This window comes from Pan paniscus, chromosome 7, assembly GCF_029289425.2.
Source record: "Pan paniscus chromosome 7, NHGRI_mPanPan1-v2.0_pri, whole genome shotgun sequence".
Taxonomy (NCBI): Eukaryota; Metazoa; Chordata; class Mammalia; order Primates; family Hominidae; genus Pan; species Pan paniscus.
Window position 1 is genome coordinate 112086189 of NC_073256.2, and position 21472 is coordinate 112107660.

The 21472-nt window shown below is 41.5% G+C and overlaps 1 protein-coding gene across 3 annotated transcripts in view; it reads left to right on the forward strand.

The window, feature by feature from the left end:
* Positions 1 to 21472, forward strand: part of DPY19L4 (dpy-19 like 4) — a 75721-nt gene that overhangs the window by 39385 nt on the left and 14864 nt on the right. For 2 of the 3 annotated variants that reach the window (XM_034966362.4, XM_055116740.3), the window contains 7 exons: positions 4294 to 4428; positions 7734 to 7865; positions 8264 to 8362; positions 9166 to 9239; positions 10944 to 11102; positions 12998 to 13117; positions 20232 to 20352. In XM_034966362.4, coding sequence (XP_034822253.3) covers positions 4294 to 4428; positions 7734 to 7865; positions 8264 to 8362; positions 9166 to 9239; positions 10944 to 11102; positions 12998 to 13117; positions 20232 to 20352 — 840 coding nt within the window. The remainder of the gene's footprint in view (positions 1 to 4293; positions 4429 to 7733; positions 7866 to 8263; positions 8363 to 9165; positions 9240 to 10943; positions 11103 to 12997; positions 13118 to 20231; positions 20353 to 21472) is intronic. The other variant, XM_034966364.4, reaches the window with a different exon arrangement.

Below are 21472 nucleotides of genomic sequence, written 5' to 3' on the forward strand. Positions count from 1 at the left end.
GCGTGATCTCTGCTCACTGCAACCTCTGCCTCCCGGGCTCAAGCGATTCTCCTGCCTCAGCCTCCTGTGTAGCTGAGATTACAGGCACCCAGCACCACACCCAGCTAATTTTTGTATTTTTAGTAGAGACGGGGTATCACTATGTTGGCCAGGCTGGCCTCGAACTCCTGAACTCAAATGATCCACCCGCCTCAGCCTCCCAAAGGGCTGGGACTACAGCCGTGAGCCACTGCGCCTGGCCAAGAGTATATTTTCTTTAATAGTCAGGGAGTCTATGATTGAATATTTTCCTGTTTGATTGTACAGCTGTCAGGGAAGAATAGTTTTTCAATTGTTAAGTAAAAGAGTTTCGTATAGGCCGGGTGTGGTGGCTCACACCTATAATATTACCCAGCACTTTGGGAGGCTGAGGCAGGCAAATCACGTGAGGTCAGGAGTTCGAGACCAGCCTGGCCAACATGGCGAACCCTCTCTCTATTAAAAATAACAAAAATTAGCTGGGTGTGGTGGTGCACAGCTGTACTCCCAGCTACTTGGGAGGCTGAGGTGGGAGAATCGCTTGAACCCGGAGGTGGGGGTTGCAGTGAGCTGAGATCACACCACTGCACTCCAGCCTGAGCAACAGAGTAAGACTCCATCTCCAAAAAAAAAATAGAGTTTGGTATAGCAAAATGAACTGCCTAAGTTTCTTTATATTTATCTCTTTGTTTCTTTGAGACGTGGACTCGCTCTGTCACCCAGACTGGAGTGCGGTGGCGTGATCTAGGCTTACTACATTTTTGACCCCTCACCCAGCTTCCCCCAGTAATATCTTGCATGACCATAATACCTTGTCAAAGTCAATAAATTGACATTGATATAATACTGTTAATTCAGGCACTGACTTTCTTCAGATTTCACCAGGTTTTACATATACTGCTTTTGTGGAAAGTGGGTGTATAGTCATATTAGTTGTTATCACACGTATAAATTTGAGTAACTGTCATCATAATCAAGACATAGAACTCTTCCGTCACCACTAAGAAAATCCTGTGTACCTTAATAATCACATCCTTCCTGTAACCCAAACCTCTGGCAACCACTGATCTATTCTCTATCATAATTTTGTCACCTTGAAAGGTTATATAAATGGAATCAAATCATGTAGCATGTAACCTTTTAAGATTAGCTTTTTTCACTCAGCCTAATAATGCCCTTGACATCCATGTGAGTTATTGTATGTGAATACTTTGCTCCTTGTCATCGCTGAGTAGTAGTTTAGCAATTTTTTTTTTTTTGAGACGGAGTCTCTTGCTCTGTTGCCCAGGCTGGAGTACAGTGGGACAATCTCAGCTCACTGCAACCTCCACCTCCCAAGTTCAAGCGATTACCATGTATCGGCCTCCCTAGCAGCCAGGACTGCAGATGCACGTCACCACACCCAGCTAATTTTTGTATTTTTAGTAGAGACGGAGTTTCACCATGTTGGCCAGGCTGGTCTTGAACTCCTGGCCTCAAGTGATTCGCCTGCCTTGGCCTCCCAAAGTGTGTCCGGAGTTGGTTCTTTCCAGTGGGTTCATGGTCTCGCTGACTTCAAGAATGAAGCCGCGGACCCTTGTGGTGACTGTTAACAGCTCTTAAAGATGGCATGGACCCAAAGCGTGAGTGGTAGCAAGGTTTATTGTGAAGAGCGAAAGAACAAAGCTTCCACAGCATGGAAGGGGACCCAAGTGGTTTGCCACTGCTGGCTGGCGTGGCTAGCTTTTATTCCCTTATGTGTCCTCTCCCATGTTCCATTTTTGTCCTATCAGAGCGCCCTTTTTTCAATCCCCCCCTGTGATTGGCTACTTTTAGGATCCTGCTGATTGGTGCATTTTACAGAGCGCTGATTGGTGCGTATTACAGAGCACTGATTGGTGCATTTTACAATCCTCTTGCTAGCTACAGAGCTCTGATTGGTGCGTTTTACAATCCTAGCTACAGAGTGCTGATTGGTGCATTTTACAATCCTCTTGTAAGACAGAAAAGTTCTCCAAGTCCCCACTCAACCCAGGAAGTTCAGCTGGCTTCACCTCTGAAAAGCGCTGAGATTACTGGTGTGAGCCACTGTGCCTGGTCTACATGTTCTTTTTTTTTTTTTTGAGACAGAGTTTTGCTCTTGTTGCCCAGGCTAGAGTGCAATGGCACGATCTCAGCTCACTGCAACCTCTGCCTCCCAGGTTCAAGCGATTCTCCTGCCTCAGCCTCCCAAGTAGCTGGGATTACTGGCCTGTGCCACCAAGCCCAGCTAATTTTGTATTTTTAGTAGAGACAGGGTTTCTCCATGGTCAGGCTGGTCTCGAACTCCTGACCTCAGGTGATCCGCCTGCTTCAGCCTCCCAAAGTACTGGGATTACAGGTGTGAGCCACTGTGCCCGGCCCATGTACTTTATTAAAATCACATATTTTGTATTTTGCTTCCCATTCTTGAGGCTAAGTTTCGTGGTCCCAGTTGCCTCAGGATATCCAACTTCAGTTCAATCTTTTGTGCAATTATCTGGAGTCATTCAGAAACATTTGTGGTTGATTATTGAAACCTGTTTGATGTATCACATAAATCCTATGTGTAAAAAGTTCACACTACAGGCACAGTGAAAGTGAAGCCCTGTGAGACACAGCAAGCAAGGTCAGGGTAGGCAAGACTGCACAGAACCTTGAAAATGCTCAGGGAAAGGAATAACTTTGCTAACTCTCCAGGTTGTGTTTGATACATAGTTCTATCTTTAAGATATTTTTACTGTATGCTCTTAGAGTAGTTTGAGAGTCAACCCTTGGAATTAACAATTTGTTTTAGTATGTTGTAGGTTTCCCCCAGAATCTCAGAAGCAATCTCCAAATGCCCAGTACATTAATTAGGCTGGGTCTAGATTTGAGCCTTCATTGCTTTCTGGAACTGATTTCTCTGGGGATGATGGTGTCTGGTTATTACAGTTCTGTTTGTTCCACGTTAGAAGGCTTCCAGAACCCTTGCCCTGTGCATAGCTATGGTGACAGGAAGAGCAGAAGCTTATGTCAGAGCCCTTCTGTGCTTTGCAGTTGGTGTTATTTGCCCAACAGGTGGAAGTTTGCCATTTCTTACATTCGGTTCTCTGGTCTTAATCTTATTCAGGATGCTGGAAAATTATTTTATCTGCTGATGGCTGAGATATTTCTGACTCTGGAATTTATCCTTGAGTATAGTCAGCTGAGTATGAAAGACTTAGTTTCAGAGAGCACAGTTCTTATCTTAGGTTTCTTGACTGACCTTTATTGTCCTTCTTCACTGTTCTTATCTGAGCAAGGTCATTTGACACTACAGCCAGTGAAGGGATCCAGAATTTAAAAGTAGGTCCATAGAAGAAGGAGAGGCTGTTGTTGAATATGTTATGGGATTTGTCACAGACTTGGTAACTTGCCAAGGGATCACATGGGAGATGACATTTTGAAGGACAGAATTGACTTAGCCAGGCAGATTTTCGGCAAGGGCAAGGACATCCCTTGTGTTTAGTATTTAGCAGAGGAAAACAGCTGAAAGTTTAATATGGCTGACAGTACAGGCATTGGGGAAAGATAATACTTCTGTTGACAGGAAATGAAAAAAGCAAAGACATGGGCTGTGGAATAGGCTGAGATGTAAGCAGACTATTTAAATGAAGTTCTTAGGAAAATAAGTTCTGAACCCTGATGAATACCAGCATTTAAGTTATTTGGACAGAGAGAAGTTAACATAAATTGTTAACCAAGTATAAAGTCATTAACTTGCTAAATGAAAGGGTAATAGAGCCTGAAAGTTTCATAGAGATCGCAACTGCAGGAAGCAGCTACCACCACCAGGACTGAGGGAACAAAGGGAAAAATAGGAAATTATTAAAACTTGAAGCACCATGGAAGTGAAATGTTATTTTCACAGCAAAAGGAGTTGCCTCCACAATAACAAAAGCTCACCAGCCAGGTCTAGTAAATGCCACCCTTTCTTATATTTATTGCTTTACTTCTTTTGGGATGAAAGAAAATTATATTGAATTTTCTTTTTCTTCCCCTTTGTCTTCCTGAAATTCTCAATGTGATGTTGAACATTGAAGGACAAGTAGTTGATTTCTCTCAAGTGCCTTATTTGAGCTCTTGTCGTTTTTGTAAGGATTTAATAATAATTATGTGATTTAAAAACAAAGTTTCAATAATTATATAGCTTAAAGTTGAACGAGTAACAGAGCTACAACTTTGAGGTAACAGTCTCATAGGCTTTTATTGTAATAAAGTTATTGATATTTAGTTTCTTTCATTTGTTTTCCCTAGAGGTTTTGCTACTTGTTGATGAGTGCTTCAACTTACACATTTATGATGATGTGGGAGTATAGCCACTATCTCCTGTTTCTTCAAGCAATATCTCTATTCCTGCTAGATATCTTTTCAGTGGAGCAAAGTGACAAGGTATTATGGCATTTTGAAATGGTGATTTTTAAGAGAATAAATGTATTTATAGCATTGTATCTTAAAACCTCTCTTTTCTTCATCCATACACTCATATGGGAACCCCGATGCATACAATATTTAAGTTATTTGGACAGAGAGAAGTTAATATAAATTGTTAACCAAGTATAAAGTCATTAACTTGCTAAACGAAAGGGTGATATGAGCCTGAAAGTTTCATAGAGATCGCAACTGCAGAAAGCAGTTAACTGCTAGGGAAAAAGATGAAATTATTAAAATGCAGAAATGTAGAACAGGGACCTCACGGAGCTGATACTCAGACTTTTGAGCTCAGAAATATCAGCTTTGCTCAAAAGTAGGGCCCTTCAGAAATGGGACCCAGGCGTCTGAGGATGTGGCTATGGCTGGCTGGTCTTGGGTTTCTTGAGCTGGAAGATGTGATGAAGCTGGTTCTTGAAGTGTTGGAAAAACTGCAGCTGCATCCGGTGCTTCCATAGGAAGTAATTGCCCTGTTGGGGTGAAGAAGCATCCTTGAGGTGAGATTACAGGACCCTCAAGCCATCAGGAAGCAAGAGGAAGGAGCCAGGCTTGCACTTTCCCTCTACCATTTCCTACTGGCAGAGCTTCATAGGGAACCAACAGGAAAAGCAGAAATGTAGATTGCAGAGTCCCAGGCCCAGCATTGCCAGGCAAAGGATAGAAAGGGGAGTTTGGAGCTAAGAGAGTTATTTGGTAACTGGCACGCATCTGTAGAACCAGAGCCCAAATCAAAAATAGAACGTAAGCCAGGTGTGGTGGCACATGCCTGTAGTCCCAGCTACTCAGGAGGCCAAGGCAGGAGGATTGCTTGAGCCCAGGAATTCAAGTCCAGCCTGGGCAACATAGTGAGACCCTATCCCTACAAAAAATTTTTAAAAATTAACTGGGTGGGGTAGGGGCTGAGGCGGGAGGATCACTTGACCAGCCTGAGCAACATGGTAAGATCCCACCTCTAAAAAATTAAAAAAGGGAATAGATCATTACCAGCACCCAGAAGACTCCATCTTGCTCTCTCTCCCAGTCATTACTTCAACCCCCAACAGGGTAGCTACTGTTCTGACTTGTAACAGTGAGGTCTCTTTTTTTTTTTTTTGAGATGGAGTCTCACTCTGTTGCCCAGGCTGGAGTGCGGTGGCTCAATCTCAGCTCACTGCAACCTCTGCCTCCCGGCTTCGAGCAATTCTCCTGCCTTAGCCTCCCGAGTAGCTGGGATTACAGGCGCCTGCCACCATGCCCAGCTAGTTTTTGTATTGTTAGTAGAGACAGAGTTTCACCATGTTAGCCAGGCTGATCTCGAACTCCTGACCTTGTGATCTGCCCACCTCAGCCTCCCAAAGCTTTGGAATTACAGGTGTGAGCCACCACACCTGGCCAAGGTATCTTTTTTTTTTTTTTTTTTTTTTTAATGGCTCTGGCTATTGACTGATTTTTTTTTTCTGTCTTTTTGTTTGTTTTTTATTTTATTTTTATTTATTTTTACTTTTTTGGAGACAGGGTCTCACTCCGTCACCCAGGCTGGAGTGCAGTGGCTCAATCACAGCTCACTGCAACCTCCGCCTCCCAGGCTCAAGCAATCCTCCCACCTCAGCCTCCTGAGTAGCTGAGACTACAAGTGCGTGCCACCATGCCCGTCTGATTTTTCTTTTCTTTTTTTGAGACAGAGTCTTGCTCTGTCACCCAGGCTGGAGTGCAGTGGTGCGATCTCAGCTCACTGTATCCTCCGCCTCCCAGGTTCAAGTGATTCTCTTGCCTCAGCCTCCTGAGTAGCTGGGATTACAGGCATGCCCCACCACACCGGGCTCATTTTTTTTTTGATTTTTAGTAGAGAATGAGTTTCACCATGTTGGCCAGGTTGGTCTTGAACTCCTGGCCTCAAGTGATCCGCTCTCTTTGGCCTCCCACAGTGCAGGGATTACAGGTGTGAGCCACTGCGCCCAGCCCCAGGTGATTTTTCTATTTTTCACAGAGATGGGGTTTTGCCATGTTGCCCAGGCCAGGCTGGTCTAAAACTCCTGGGCTCAAGCCATCCTCCCGCCTCTGCCTCCCAACGTGCTGGGATTATAGATGTGAGCCACCGAGTCTGGCCTGTTTTTTAGCATATAACTATTTTCTGGGAGATCTTCTAATAAAACATTGCATTTAACTTTGTTATGCTCACTAGTTGGACCAAAAACAATACTTTACTCTGATGGTGCATTTCATGGCAGTATATTTTCACTGGGTAGGTTTCGGGGGCTGCTGCTAAAAATTACGATTTTTGATTTATGTAATTTGAGGTTGCATAGATGAATTTTATTAACAGGGCAAACTAAGTGAAATTAAGAAGGTTCTTCCAGTCTGATTTAGACACTGATGCTTTTAAATCTCTTTATTTTGTTTCCAGAGAGTTTTAAGAAAACAGTGATAAGGGCCGGGTGTGGTGGCTCACGCCTGTAATCCCAGCACTTTGGGAGGCTGAGGCGGGCAGATCACAAGGTGAGGAGATCGAGACCATCCTGGCTAACACGGTGAAACCCCGTCTCTACTAAAAATACAAAAAAATTAGCCGGGCGTGGTGGTGACACCTGTAGTCCCAGCTACTCGGGAGGCTGAGGCAGGAGAATGGCGTGAACCCGGGAGGCAGAGCTTGCAGTCAGCCGAGATCGCGCCACTGCACTCTAGCCTGGGCGACAGAGCGAGACTCCGTCTCAAAAAAAAAAAAAAAAGAAAACAGTGATAAGTTCATTACACACTATTTTATACATATATATTATATATGTATGTATGTATGTATGCGTGTGTGTGTGTGTGTGTGTGTGTGTATATATATATATATATATATTTTTTGTCCTGAGACAGAGTCTTGTGCTGTTGCCCAGGCTGGAGTGCAGTGGTGCGATTTTGGCTCACTGCAACCTCCACCTACTGAGTTAAGCGATTCTCATGCCTTAGCCTCCCGAGTGGCTGGGATTACAGGTTCCTGCCACCATGCCCAGCTAATTTTTTTTGTTTTTAATAGAGATGGGTTTCACCATGTTGGCCAGGCTTGTCTCGAACTCCTGACCTCAATGATCCACCCACTTTGGCCACTGAAAGTGCTGGGATTTCAGATGTGAGCCACCATGCCCGGCCAACATTAAAAATATTGATTGAACATTTGCATAATACTTTCCTAAATTATAGTAGAGCATTAACTGTATAATTATAGTTAAATCTATATAAAACAAATGAAAATATGTATGATAAAATATAACTTATTCTCACTTATGTTATTTTTGTCACAACAGGTTTATGAAGTTTATAAAATCTACATATTTTCCCTCTTTCTGGGATATTTACTACAGTTTGAGAATCCAGCTTTGTTGGTATCTCCTTTATTAAGTTTAGTAGCAGCCTTAATGCTTGCTAAGTGCCTTCAGGTAATTAGAATTGTCTTTTTATTGTTCTTATTTTGATTTTTTTTTTTTTTGAAATGGAGTCTCACTCTGTTGCCCAGGCTGGAGTACATCTCAGCTCACTGCAACCTCTGCCTCCCGGGTTCAAGTGATTCTCCTGCCTCAGCCTCCCAAGTAGCTGGGATTACAAGCATGCGCCACCACACCCAGCTAATTTTTATATTTTTAGTAGAGACTGGGTTTCACCATTTTGGCCAGGCTGGTGTCAAACTCCCGACCTCAAGTGATCCCCTATCCTTGGTCTCCCAAAGTGCTGGGATTACAGGCTTGAGCCACTGTGCTCGGCCATTCTTATGATTACTTTTTAAATTGTTAATTTTTTAACACCTCACTTCTTTGTTCATATGATTTTTCCTCCACAGCTGAATGTGAAGAAAGGAAGTTTTGTAGCTAAAATAATAAAAGTGATTAATTTTTACTTGGTGTGTACTCTGACAATAACATTGAATATTATAATGAAGGTAAGTAACTCTCTGGGATTCATATAGTAAAACAAAATGAATAATGAAATATATTGGACTACATTTTAATGAGAATAATGAGATAGCATGTAATAGAGTTTGAACAGTATAATTTTGAGTTAAACAACAATCATAACTAGCATACTGGGTAAGAAAGTAGGATTCTGATTCTTTTCTGTATGTAGTTGAAAAAGGGAATGCATATTTTTCATTAAGTTAAAAATGTCATCATTATCCAGTTAACATTAAGCAATATATGGAATAAAGTGAGACAAATGAAAAGTGTTTAGAAGAGTGGGTGAGTTACTTGAGGCTGGTGGGATAAGGTTGAAATGTTGTTGATCACCTGAGGTCAGGAGTTTGAGGCCAGCTTGGCCAACATAGTGAAACCTCGTCTCTACTAAAAATACAAAAAATTAGCTGGGCGTGGTGGCTTGCGCCTGTAATCCCAGCTACTTGGGAGGCTGAGGCAGGAGAATTGCTTGAACCCGGGAGGCAGAGGTTGCAGTGAGCCAAGATCGTGCCATTGCACTCCAGCCTGGGCAACAAGAGTGAAACTCTGTCTCAAAAAAAAAAGAAAAAAGAAATGTTCTTACTACCCCATTGTAGTTTATGCTTCAGCATAAGGTCATGGGATTGATTTATGTCAGTAAATCTCCTTGCTTCATAGTCATACCGTATATTATTTATTCATATTTTTGTTTTGTAGTCTTGTTGTGTTTTCTGTCTCTAGTATTGGGAAAAGCATGTGTTTGTAAGCATAGCTAATATTTCTTTGTTTAACTGGTGTTTTTCTCTTCTAGATGTTTGTCCCACACAAAGAAAATGGGCACATGCTGAAATTCCTTGAAGTAAAATTTGGACTAAATATGACCAAGTAAGTTTTAGATTATGTAAGTTTACCTAAATCGATACCACTTAGAAAATAAAGATAAAAAATACTCGGTGGCCGGGCATAGTGGCTCACATCTGTAATCCCAGCACTTTAGGAGGCCGAGGTGGGTGGATTGTGACCACTTGAGTCCAGGAGTTTGAGACCAGCCTGGGCAACATGGCAAAACCCCATCTCTAAAAAAAAGACAACCAACCAAACAAACAAAAAACAAAAAAAATTAGCTGGGTGTGGTGGTGCATGCCTGTGGTTCCAGCTATTCAGGAAGCTGAGGTGGGAGGACCACCTGAGCCTGGGAGGTGGAGGTCATAGTGAGCCAAGATCACGCCAGTGCACCCCAGCCTGGGCAACAGTGAGACCCTGTCTTAAAAAAAAAAAAAATACCACTTAGAATGTATTTGCCATATTGTTAAATTTTAACATTTTGTTCTAAACCCAGTGATTTGAAGTAGACATTCTCAGTCCATCAGTGAGCATTCCTGAACATCACTCCATCTCTAACATCTTTTCCCACGGCTAGGGATTGAGGATTGGAGTTTAGAGATGGGTGAGAAATGAGGATGCAGATAAACATATATACAACCAGGAGTCTTTTTTTTTTTTTTTGAGACGGAGTCTTACTCTGTTGCCCAGGCTGGAGTGCAGTGGCACGATCTTGGCTCACTGCAAGCTCCGCCTCCTGGGTTCATGCTATTCTCCTGCCTCAGCCTCCCGAGTAGCTGGGACTACAGGCACCCGCTACCATGCCCGGCTAATTTTTTGTATTTTTAGTAGAGACGGGGTTTCACTGTGTTAGTCAGGATGGCCTCGATCTCCTGACTCGTGATCTGCCCGCCTCGGCCTCCCAAAGTGCTGGGATTACAGGCGTGAGCCACCTTGCCCGGCTCAACGAGGAGTCTTGTTGATCATACTTAGAGTTGAAAAATGTTTATCCTGATTCATACTGCTCAAAAGGTTTACATTTCAGATTTTATGATTTATCTTAATAAGTAGGTATCTCTTTTTAAAATGGGTCCTAGTTGAATTACATTTGTCAATATACAGTAGGTCTATCCAATAATAGTATGTGAACCACTTATGTAATTGTAATTTTCTAGTAGCTGTATTTTAAAAAATACAAAGAAACAAGTGAAATTAATTTTAATATATTTTCTCTAATATATAAAAATAATTTGTAAACAATGTAAAAATTATTAAGGAGATATTTTGTTTTTCAAATCATTATTTCGCTCTTTTTTTCTTTGAAATCCTGGGTGTATTTTGTACTTAAAGTATGTCTCAATTTGAATTGGCCACATTTCAGCTGTTTAAAAACTGCATGTCTCTAGTAGCTACCATATTCAACAATGCATTTGTAGAGGTTAGCCGGCCGAATTGTTTGTTGTCTTCTAGATAAAGATAGAAACCAAAATTCCCTAAAAGCTATATTGGGCTTTAGAGATGGTCACGTTACTTGGTAATAAAAAGCAGCAGTTTTACATTTATTAGAGCAGTTTTGGTGAGAGCACATGCTTTGTTTACTAATATGATACTATTATCTTCATTTATAAAGGATAGTACCTTGCTAATATAAGTAAACGGGTTTAGGAAATGTGTTTTTTCTTAGTTTTTGCTGATATTAAAAAAAATACTTCTGTGTTCAGTTTAAAACGTCTATGAATTTAATATCATGCTTTTTGTCTTCTATAGGAATTTTACAATGAATTGGCTCCTCTGTCAAGAATCCCTGCAGGCACCATCTCAAGATTTTTTTCTGCGATTGACACAGTCTTCTTTATTACCTTTCTACATTCTAGTGTTAATTATTTGTTTTCTTTCTATGTTGCAAGTTATTTTTAGGAGGATTAAGTAAGTACCTATGAGAATCAATCATATTACTAACATAAATTATGGAAATATATAAAATACTTATTTTTAATATTCTTCCAATATTTCTATATTTGTTTTAGAGCTTCTATTTCCATTCTCTTTTCATTGACATGGAAAATATCATTATAAGATGTGTTGGCCAGGTGCGGTGGCTCATGCCTATAATCCCAGCACTTTGGGAGGCCGAAGCGGGCAGATTGCAAGGTTGGGAGTTTGAGACCAGCCAGTCCAATATGGTGAAACCCCATCTCTACTAAAAGTACATAAATTAGCTGGGCGTGATGGGTGCCCATCTAATAATAGCTGGGTGCGCCTGTAATCCCAGCTACTCGGGAGGCTGAGGCAGGAGAATCGCTTGAACCCGGGAGGCAGAGGTTGTGAGCCGAGATTGCACCACTGCACTCCAGCCTGGGCGACAGAGTGAGACTCCCTCTCTAAAAAAAAAAAAAAAGTTGTATTGACCAGAAAAATTTAAACTTAGTTTTTTTGTTTTTTTTTTTTTTGAGACGGAGTCTTGCTCTTGTTCCCCAGGCTGGAGTGCAGTGGCACGATCTCGGCTCACCACAACCTCCACCTCCTGGGTTCAAGCGATTCTCCTACCTCAGCCTCCCAAGTAGCTGGGATTACAGGCATGCGCTGCCACACCCAGCTAATTTTGTATTTTTAGTAGAGATGGGGTTTCTCCATGTTGGTCAGGTTGGTCTCAAACTCCCGACCTCAAGGTGATCCACCCGTCTTGGCCTCCCAAAGTGCTGGGATTACAGGTGTGAGCCACCATGCTCAGCCCTAAACTTAGTTTTATATATCTAAATAGGTAATGTCCAGATTTAATATGGTTAGAGACTTAATATATAACTGATATTTAAATAATCAGTTAAACTTTTACAGACTGATTCACTAATTTATACAAATTTTTACTTAACGTAAGAATAATTTCTTCTATTTAACTTAAATGAAGTTAGCAGTATAAGTAATTTTAAATTATAAAGTTTGAGGCCAGGTGCAGTGGCTTATGCCTGTAATTCCAACAATTTGAGAGGCTGACGCAGGATTGCTTGAGGCCAGGAGCTGAAGACCAGCCTGAGCAACATAGTGAGACCCCCGTCTCTTAAAGAAAAAGAAAACAAAAAAGCTATAAAGTTTGACTAACCTTTGATGTTTTTATCATGTTTGAAACGTGGTTGTATATAATTTCTTCATTTTAAGAATTTAGTTATTCAAATTATCATTTAACTATATTAATTTAGCAATTGCTAATTGATTCATAATTGATCTTGGAAGAAGAACCTACAAATCTTTATTATTATTTTCTTTTTTTTTTTTTTTTTGAGACAGAGTCTTACTCTGTCACTCAGGCTGGAGTGCAGTGGCATGATCTTGGCTCACTGCAACCTTTACCTCCCAGGTTCAAGCGATTCTCTTGCCTCAACCTCCATAGTAGCTGAGATTACAGGCATGTGCCACCATGCCCGGCTAATTTTTATATTTTAGTAGAGATGGGGTTTCATCATGTTGGCCAGGCTGGTCTCGAACTCTTGACCTCAAGTGATCCGCCCACCTTGGCCTCCCAGAGTTCTGGGATTACAGGTGTAAGTCACTGCCCCTAACCCTTTTTTATTTTGCTGAAAATTCATGTTTAGTCTTCATAGAGTTTGTTGTCTTCAGGTTCTAAAAGCCATTTGCAGAAACTTAGAGACATATGTTAGGTATTTAACTAGCAGAATATACTTTCAAATTTTAAAAGATCACCTATATTTTTTGTTATGACGAAATATAAAATTTTAGGTATGTCCTTCAAAGATGATAAACAATGTATCTTTGGTTTTTTACAAATATATTTTCAAAGTATTAAAAAATACATTTTCTTTTTGTAGTGGTAAGTCCCTGAAGGAAACTGTTACTCTTGAAGATGGACTAATTGGAGAAAGACCAGAAATAATTTATCATGTAATTCACACTATTTTATTGGGTTCTCTTGCAATGGTTATAGAAGGGTAAGTGTACTTTATTTGATCCCTTTGTTTTAACAAAGATTGTTGGCTGAGTGCGGTGACTCACGCCTGTAATCCCAGCACTTTGGGAGGCCAAGGCGGGTGGCTCACCTGAGTTCAGGAGTTTGAGACAGTGTGACTCTGTCAACACTCAACATGGTGAGACTCCGTCTCTACTACAAATACAAAAATTAGCTGGGTGTGGTAGCTACTGGGGAGGCTGAGGTGGCAGGATCTCTCGAACCTGGGAGGTAGAAGTTGCAATGAGCCGAGATTGCGCCACTGCACTCTAGCCTGAGTGACAGAACAAGACCCCGTCAAAAAAAAAGTCAGAGAACCCACAAAGATTGTCTTTTTTTTTTTTTTTTTTAGAATCTCGCTCTGTCACCCAGGCTGGAGTGCAGTGGTGCAATCTCAGCTCACTTCAACCTCCGCCTCCCAGGTTCAAGCAATTCTCCTGTCTCAGCCTCCTAAGTAGCCGGGATTACAGGCGTGCGCCACCGCTCCTGGCTAATTTTTTTGTATTTTTAGTAGAGACAGGGTTTCACTACATTGGTCAGGCTGGTCTTGAACTCCTCACCTCGTGATCTGCCCGCCTTGGCCTCCCAAAGTGTTGGGATTACAGGCGTGAGCCACCGCACCCAGCAAAGATTGTCTTTTTTAATGGTAATAAGTAGATACATCCAAGAATACATTCATAAAACTTCATAAAACCTCAAAACCTATAAACTTTCTTAATTTATCTGGAGTTTACAAGGGTGTTTATATTATAATGAACTGACATTTACTTATTCATTCATTTGTTAAAAAACTATTGAACATATTCCAAGTTCTAGGCATTGTGCTAGGTGCTAAAGGTACCTCAATAAGCAATAGTGGAACAGACAGTCTCTAACCTTATTTAACTTATAGCCTAACGGAGGTGACAGATGTCAATCATACAAAAATAAAATTACAACTTTGGTAAGTGAAGGAGATGTACGTGGTGCTATAAGAACATATAAAACAGAATTTGACTTAAAGAGATCAGAAAAGTTCTCTAAGGAAAAAGTGCCTGAGACCTGAAGGGTGAGTAGGAGTGGACTAGGTGAACCAAAGAGGCAAGAGTACTGCAGGTAGAGGGAATGGCATATGCCCAGGCCTGGGCAGGAAGGATCATGGCACATTGTTGGCGGGAGGAAAAGGAGCTCAGTCTGGCTGAAGCACAGGGAGCATGTGGCAGGCTTTGTTGAGGACTTTGGAGTTTTCCCTTTTATCCTTTCCTTACCTTATTTCTTTTATTGTCTTTCAATGGCAAATGACATTTACAAAATATATATATAGGGCCCCATTTAATGTTCAATAAGGTAGAATTTTTATATTTCACTTGCTTGATCATTTTAGTGTTCTGTATACCTTAAATTTGTTAAGGCAAAATAGGTATTCACATGTTAATATTTAGATAAGTTATGTAATAATTTTTTAGGGAGTTTGAATCCTTGAAACATATCTTGCACTATTTATTTTTAAGTCTTTAGTTTTTAAACTTCCCTTGTTCCTGCTTCTATAGAAAATCATGCCATCTTGTTAATAAACTTTATTAAAATGTATTCATTCAGCACAAGTTTTTAGTTTTTTCATACTCTTTTAGCAATAGTGGGAGATACAGCTATATACATGATAGGATCCCCCTTCCTCAGAAGCACACAGTCTAGGAATGTGTGCTTGGTCAGAATGCAATGGTCAGAAATTCCTAAGACCATCCTTACTTCTGTCACCAACTGCAAGTTTGGGAGTCCCCCAAACTACCCTCAGGCTTGATAACTAACAAGGACTCACAGAACTTAGGAAAGTCATACTCAAGTTACAGTTGGTTACAGTGAAAAGACACAGATTAAAATCAGCAGAGGAAAGAGACCCATAGGACAAGGTCCAGGAGACACCAAAGCACAGAACTACCATTTGTTCCCTCCCAGTGGAATCCTGCAGACAGCACCTGTTTTCCTCTCAGAAACGATGTGTGACAGTACACACGGAGTACTGTCAATCAGGGAAGCTCACCCATGCTTTGTGTTTAGGGTTTGTATTGGGGCTCAGTCATATATATGTGGTTGACCACCTGTGTGGCTGACCTTAGCCTTCAGCCCTTCACAGGTTGAACTGACACCACATGCTCCAAGGCTCCCACCATAAATCACACTGTTAGCATAGACTCTTATGCATGACCCAAAGGACCCAGGCAAATGAAGATGCTCTTATCAGGCAAGAGTTACCTCCTAGGAGTTGAGGGCAAAGGCCAAATCTCTTTTTAGGCAAGGTTAATCCTTTACTGCACAATAAGTAAGATGCATGGGAATAAATTTCATAAAAGGCAATATATGAGGCCAGGCATGGTGGCTCATGCCTGTAATCCTAGGATTTTGGGGGCCTGAGGCGAGTGGATCACTTGAGGTCAGGAGTTTGAAACCAGCCTGGCCAACATGGTGAAACCCCGTCTTTATTAAAAATACAAAAAAATTAGCTGGGTGTGGTGGCAGGCACCTGTAATCCCAGCTACTTGGGAGGCTAAGGCAGGAGAATCGCTTGAACCCGGGAGGCGGAGATTGCAGTGAGCCAAGATCGTGCCACTGCACTCCAACCTGGGCAACAGGGTGAGACTCCGTATCAAAAAAAAAAAAAAAAAGGCAATATATGAAATCTTTTGCATATTAAAGTTAATTATTCTTAAGTTGTAATTCATATAGGAGCATCTTATCTTTCTTTAATAGAGGAAAGAAGAAAATGTTACCATCTTTAGAAGTTTGGAGCTTTAAATTCTTCAATTAGGTTACTTGTGTACAAACTAAATGTTTAATAGAATTGAAGATTATTATATTTAAGTTTTTGTTTTTTGTTTTTGTTTTTTGAAACAGAGTCTTTGTCGCCCAGGCTGGAGTGTAGTGGCGTGATCTTGGCTCACTGCAACCTCTGCCTCCCAGTTCAAGCGATTCTCCTGCCTCAGCCTCCCAAGTAGCTGGGATTACAGGCATGCGCCACCACACCCGGCTGATTTTGTATTTTGAGTAGAGATGGGGTTTCTTCATGTTGGTCAGGCTGGTCTTGAACTCTTGACCTCAGGTGATCCGCCTGACTCAGCCTCCCAAAGTGCTAGGATTACAGGCATGAGCCACTGCGCCTGGCCTTGTTTTTGTGTTTTTGAGAGACAGGCTGGGTGTGGCGGCTTATGCCTATAATCCCAGCAATTTGGGAGACGGAGGCAGATGATCACTTGAGCCCAAGAGTTTGAAACCAACTTGGGCAACATGGCGAGACCCCATCTCTACAAAAAAAAAAAAAAAGCCAGGCATGGTGGCATGGGTCTGTGGTCCCAGCCACTATGGAGGCTGAGGTGGATGGATTGCTTCAGCCTGGGAGTTCTAGGCCACAGTGAGCCATGATCACACCACTGCACTCCAGTCTGTGTGACAGAGTGAGGCTGTGTCTTTAGTTAAAAAAAAAAAAAAAAAAAAGGCAGGGTCTCGTTCTGTCGCCCAGACTGGAGTGCGGTGGTGCCATCACAGCTCACTGTGCTCTCGAACTCCCAGGCTCAAGCAATGCTCCCACGATATCCTTCCAACTAGTTGGGACCACAGACTGGTGTCACCATGCCTGGCTAATATTTTTTAAAGTTTTTGTAGAGATGAGGTCTCACCATGTTGCCCAGGCTGGTCTTGAACTCCTGGGCTCAAACCATCCTCCCACCTCAACCTCCCAAAGTGTTGGGATTATAGGCATGAGCCCCTGTGCCCAGCTACATTTAAGTTTTTTTAAAATTATGATAAAAAAGTACATAACATAAAATCTACCATCTTAATGTTTTTTAAGTATACAATTCAGCAGTGTTTAGTATATTCACACATTGTTGTACAACAGATCTGCAGAACATTTTCATCTTGTAAATCTAAAACTGTGTATCAATGAACAACTCTCGTTTTTTTCCCTACCCTCAACCTCTAATAATCACCATTTGACTTTCCACTTCTTTCTTTTTTTTTTTTTTTGAGACGGAGTTTCACCTTGTTGCCCAGGCTAGAGTGCAATGCTGTGATCTTGGCTCACCGCAACCTCCACCTCCTGGATTCAAGCGATTCTCCTGCCTCAGCCTCCTGAGTAGCTGGGATTACAGGCATGCACCACCATGCCCAGCTAATTTTGTATTTTTAGTAAAGATGAGGTTTCTCCATGTTGGTCAGGCTGGACTCAAACTCCCAACCTCAGGTGATCTGCCCGCCTCGGCCCCCCAAAGTGCTGGGATTACAGCCATGAGCCACCGCGCCCAGCCTTTATTTTCCATTTCTATGAATTTGTTTACTTTAGATACCTCATGTAAGTGGAATCCTGTAGTGTTTATCTTTTTGTGACTGGCTTATTTCACTTAATGTCACGTCATCAAATTTCATCTATGTTGTAAGATGACAGGATTTTCTTCTTTTTCAAGGCTAAAAAATATTTCACTGTGGATACAAGGGGTCTTCAAAAAGTTCGTGAAAAATGCATATTGTGAAAAAACTATGCATGTATTCCAATTTTTTTGTGTGTGCCAAAACCATTGTGCCCCTAGATCAGCTGCAAACAAGAGCAGAGCTTTCCTTTTTTTTTTTTTTTTTTTTTTTTGAGACAGGGTCCTGTTCTCTTGCCGAGGCTGGAGGTGCCATCTCGACTCACTGTAACCTCCACCTCCCAGGTTCAAGCTATTCTCCTGCCTCAGCCTCCAGAGTAGCTGGGATTACAGGCATGTGCCACCACGCCTGGCTAAATTTTGTATTTTTATTAGAGATGGGGTTTCACCTTGTTGGCCAGGCTGGTCTTAAACTCCTGACCTCAGTTGTTCCACCCGCCTCAGCCTCCCAAAGTGCTGGGATTACAGGTGTGAGCCACTGCACCCAGCCTCTTAATTTTTAAAAATTAAAAAAAGAAATTCTTTTGTAGAGACGGGGTCTAATTGTGTTGCCCAGGCTAGTCGTGAACATCTGGCTTCAAATGATCCTACTGTCTTGGCCTCCCAAAGTGTTGGGATGACAGGCATGTGCCACTGTACCCAGGGATATTTCTTTATTTTCTCCATTCCATGGCTTTGCTGTTTTATAAAACCACAGAGGTTAACATTTATACTCTAGGCCCAGATTCTTCCAGTCTCTTCCGAGTTTGACACCAGGGAATATATCATAGAAGGGTCTGGTTGTTCTCCTTAGTATTTATTACAAAAGTTATCCCTTGAAATGTTATTTTTTTTCTTGATAATCTATACTAAGCACTGATATCTATTAATTTTTCTAAACTTTTCCTCTTCCATTTTTAGCAGTTAGCATCTCCTACGGAGATGGGCTCCTTTTGTTTTCTTTAAAATCTACAACATAATGTATTTTCTTCTAATGATACAAGTTAATTTTTTCTGTACACCTGGATTTTTAATATTTTTAATTTAAGAGTTCAATTTTTAAATCTTTCTTTTTTTTTTTTTTTTTTTTGAGATGGAGTCTCCCTGTGTTGCCCAAGCTGGAGTGCAGTGGCACAATCTTGGCTCACTGCAAGCTCTGCCTCCCGGGTTCACGCCATTCTCCTGCCTCAGCCTCCCGAGTAGCTGGGACTTACAGGCGCCCACCACCATGCCCAGCTAATTTTTTGCATTTTTAGTAGAGACGGGGTTTTACCGTGTTGCCCAGGCTGGTCTGAAACTCCTGACCTCAGGTGATCCACCGCCTCGGCCTCTTAATTTGCTGGGATTACAGGCGAGAGCCACCGCACATGGCCAGATTTTTGTATTTTTAGTAGAGACGAGGTTTCACCATGTTGGCCAGGATAGTCTCAAACTGCTGACCTCAAGTGATCTGCCCATCTCAGCCTCCCAAAGTCCTGGGATTACAGGTGTGAGCCACTGCACCCAGCCCCAGATGTTATTTTTGCTTGTGCCATATATCTACATTAAAAAAAAAAAAAGCAAAAATTAGGTTAACATTGCACATGAAGTTTTGCATTTTGCTTTTTTGTTTTTTATAATAATTTATTTAATCAATACCTATTGAAGAACAGAAGTTTTTGTTGTTGTTGTTGTTGTTTTTCCAATTTTTTTGCTTGTAAAACAAAATGCTATAGTTAAAACTCTTGTGTGTGGCCAGGTGCGGTGGCTCATGCCTGTAATCCCAGCACTTTGGGAGGCCAAGGCGGGTGGATCACTTGAGGTCAGGAATTTGAGACCAGCCTGGCCAACACGGTGAAACCTGGTCTCTACTAAAAATGCAGAAATTAGCTGGGCGTGGTGGCATGTGCCTGTAATTCCAGCTACTTGGGAGGCTGAGGCAGGAGAATCACTTGAACCCAGAAGGCAGGGGTTGCAGTGAGCCAAGATCACAACCACTGTACTCTAGCCTGGGCGACAGTGAGACTCCGCTTCAAAAAAAAGAAAAAAAAAAAAACCCTTGTATGTCTATCTTTATACTCTTATGCTAATATATTTTTAGGCTACATTACTAGAAATGGCATTGCCTATCTTAGAGTTTTTTCGTTTTGTTTTGTTTTTTTAAGACAGTGTCTCGCTTTTCACCCAGGCTGGAGTACAGTGGTGCAATCTCAGCTCACTGCAACCTCTGCCTCCCAGGCTTAGGTGATCCTCCTGCCTCAGCCTCCCAAGTAGCTGGGACCACAGGCATGTGTCACCATGCCTGGCTAATTTTTGTAGTTTTGGTAGAGACAGGGTTTCACTGTGTTGCCCAGGCTGGTCCCAAACTCCTGGCCTCAAGTGATCCACCCACCTCAGCCTCCCAAAGTGCTGGGATTACAGGCATAAGCCACCACTCCCAGTCCACCAAATTGCCTTCTGAAAAAGCTCTCATAGCTTGTATTCTCTCCAAGAATACAATTTTCCTGCATCCTCATCAGTATTAATGCTTTTATTTTATACTAATTTGCTAGCCCACATGTCTGCTTGATTTTTAAAAAACTGGATAACAATCTGTTGCTGAAAATTAGAGTCTAAGCTTTTTCACTGTCCCTTAACATTTTGGTATTTTCGTGAGTAGTAGGAAAGAGCTCAGAGAACAAAAATTAGATAATAATGATGTTCACAGGATGTCTCATGTATGACTCCATTTGTGTTTTCTAGCTTGAAGTACATCTGGATTCCTTATGTGTGCATGTTAGCAGCATTTGGTGTATGTTCTCCCGAACTTTGGATGACACTTTTCAAGTGGCTTCGATTAAGAACTGTACACCCAATATTGTTGGTGAGTCATTATTTTGCATTGTTTCTCTTCTAATTATGTAAAATCAAATGCTAATAAATGGAAACTACATTGAATACAATTGAAATAGCATGAGTAAATTACATGATGACTTACAGGTAGAAAAACAGATCCTGTGCAAAACATTTTTAAAAATAATTTCTGGGCTGGACGCGGTGGCTCACGCTTGTAATCCAAGCACTTTGGGAGGCTGAAGTGGGTGGATCACTTGAGGCCAGGAGTTCGAGACCAGCCTGGCCAACATGGTAAAACCCTGTCTCTACTTAAAATACAAAAAAAAATTAGCTGGGCATGGTGGTGCATGCCTGTAGTCCCTGCTACTCAAGAGGCTGAGAATTGAGAATTGGTTGAACCCAGGAGGCAGAGGTTGCAGTGAGCCAAAATCTCACCACTGCACTCCAGCCTGGGCAACAGAGCAAGACTTTGTCTCGAAAAAAAAAATTCTGATTATCAAAGTAATGCATTTTAATGCATACAACTTAAAAAATAAAAGATAAAAATGTACGTGAATCAGTAATGTGAGAGGTCATCAAGAATTAATTTTTATGATATCTTTCTTGGTTTGATTTAGAACTATGGTATATTTTCTATGTGAATGGAACATTACATTCTGCCTGCTATGTGCTTGGGATACAAAGATAATTATAGCACACTTAATTTCATCAAGTGGATTATAATCTCTGGGTGTAAAAACAGATAATAAGAATTCGGCCCTCTGTCCCCTGCTCCCTCCGCTTCCACTTTCTTCAACCTGCCAGCTCTTTCTTCTTTCCATGTCCTGCCTCCTAAAAAACAAAAAGAAATTTTCATAGGGTGCTGTTAGAACATAGGGAAGGGCTACTCAATTCTGTTTTTCTTTTTCTTTCTTTTTTTTTTCTTTTAGGGACTCAAATAAGGCTTTCCAATCTGAGATTGGAAATATATTTAGTTATTAGGCAAATGAAGGGGAAAGAAAGGGTATTCATGGTAGAAGGAATAGACACAGAAGTAGGCAAACAACATGATGTAATCAAAGGGACTGGGAAAAAAGCACAATATATTTAGTTTTCTTGGCACATAAAGTGTGAGGTAGGTAGGGGTGGTCAAGAAATGAGACTGGAGA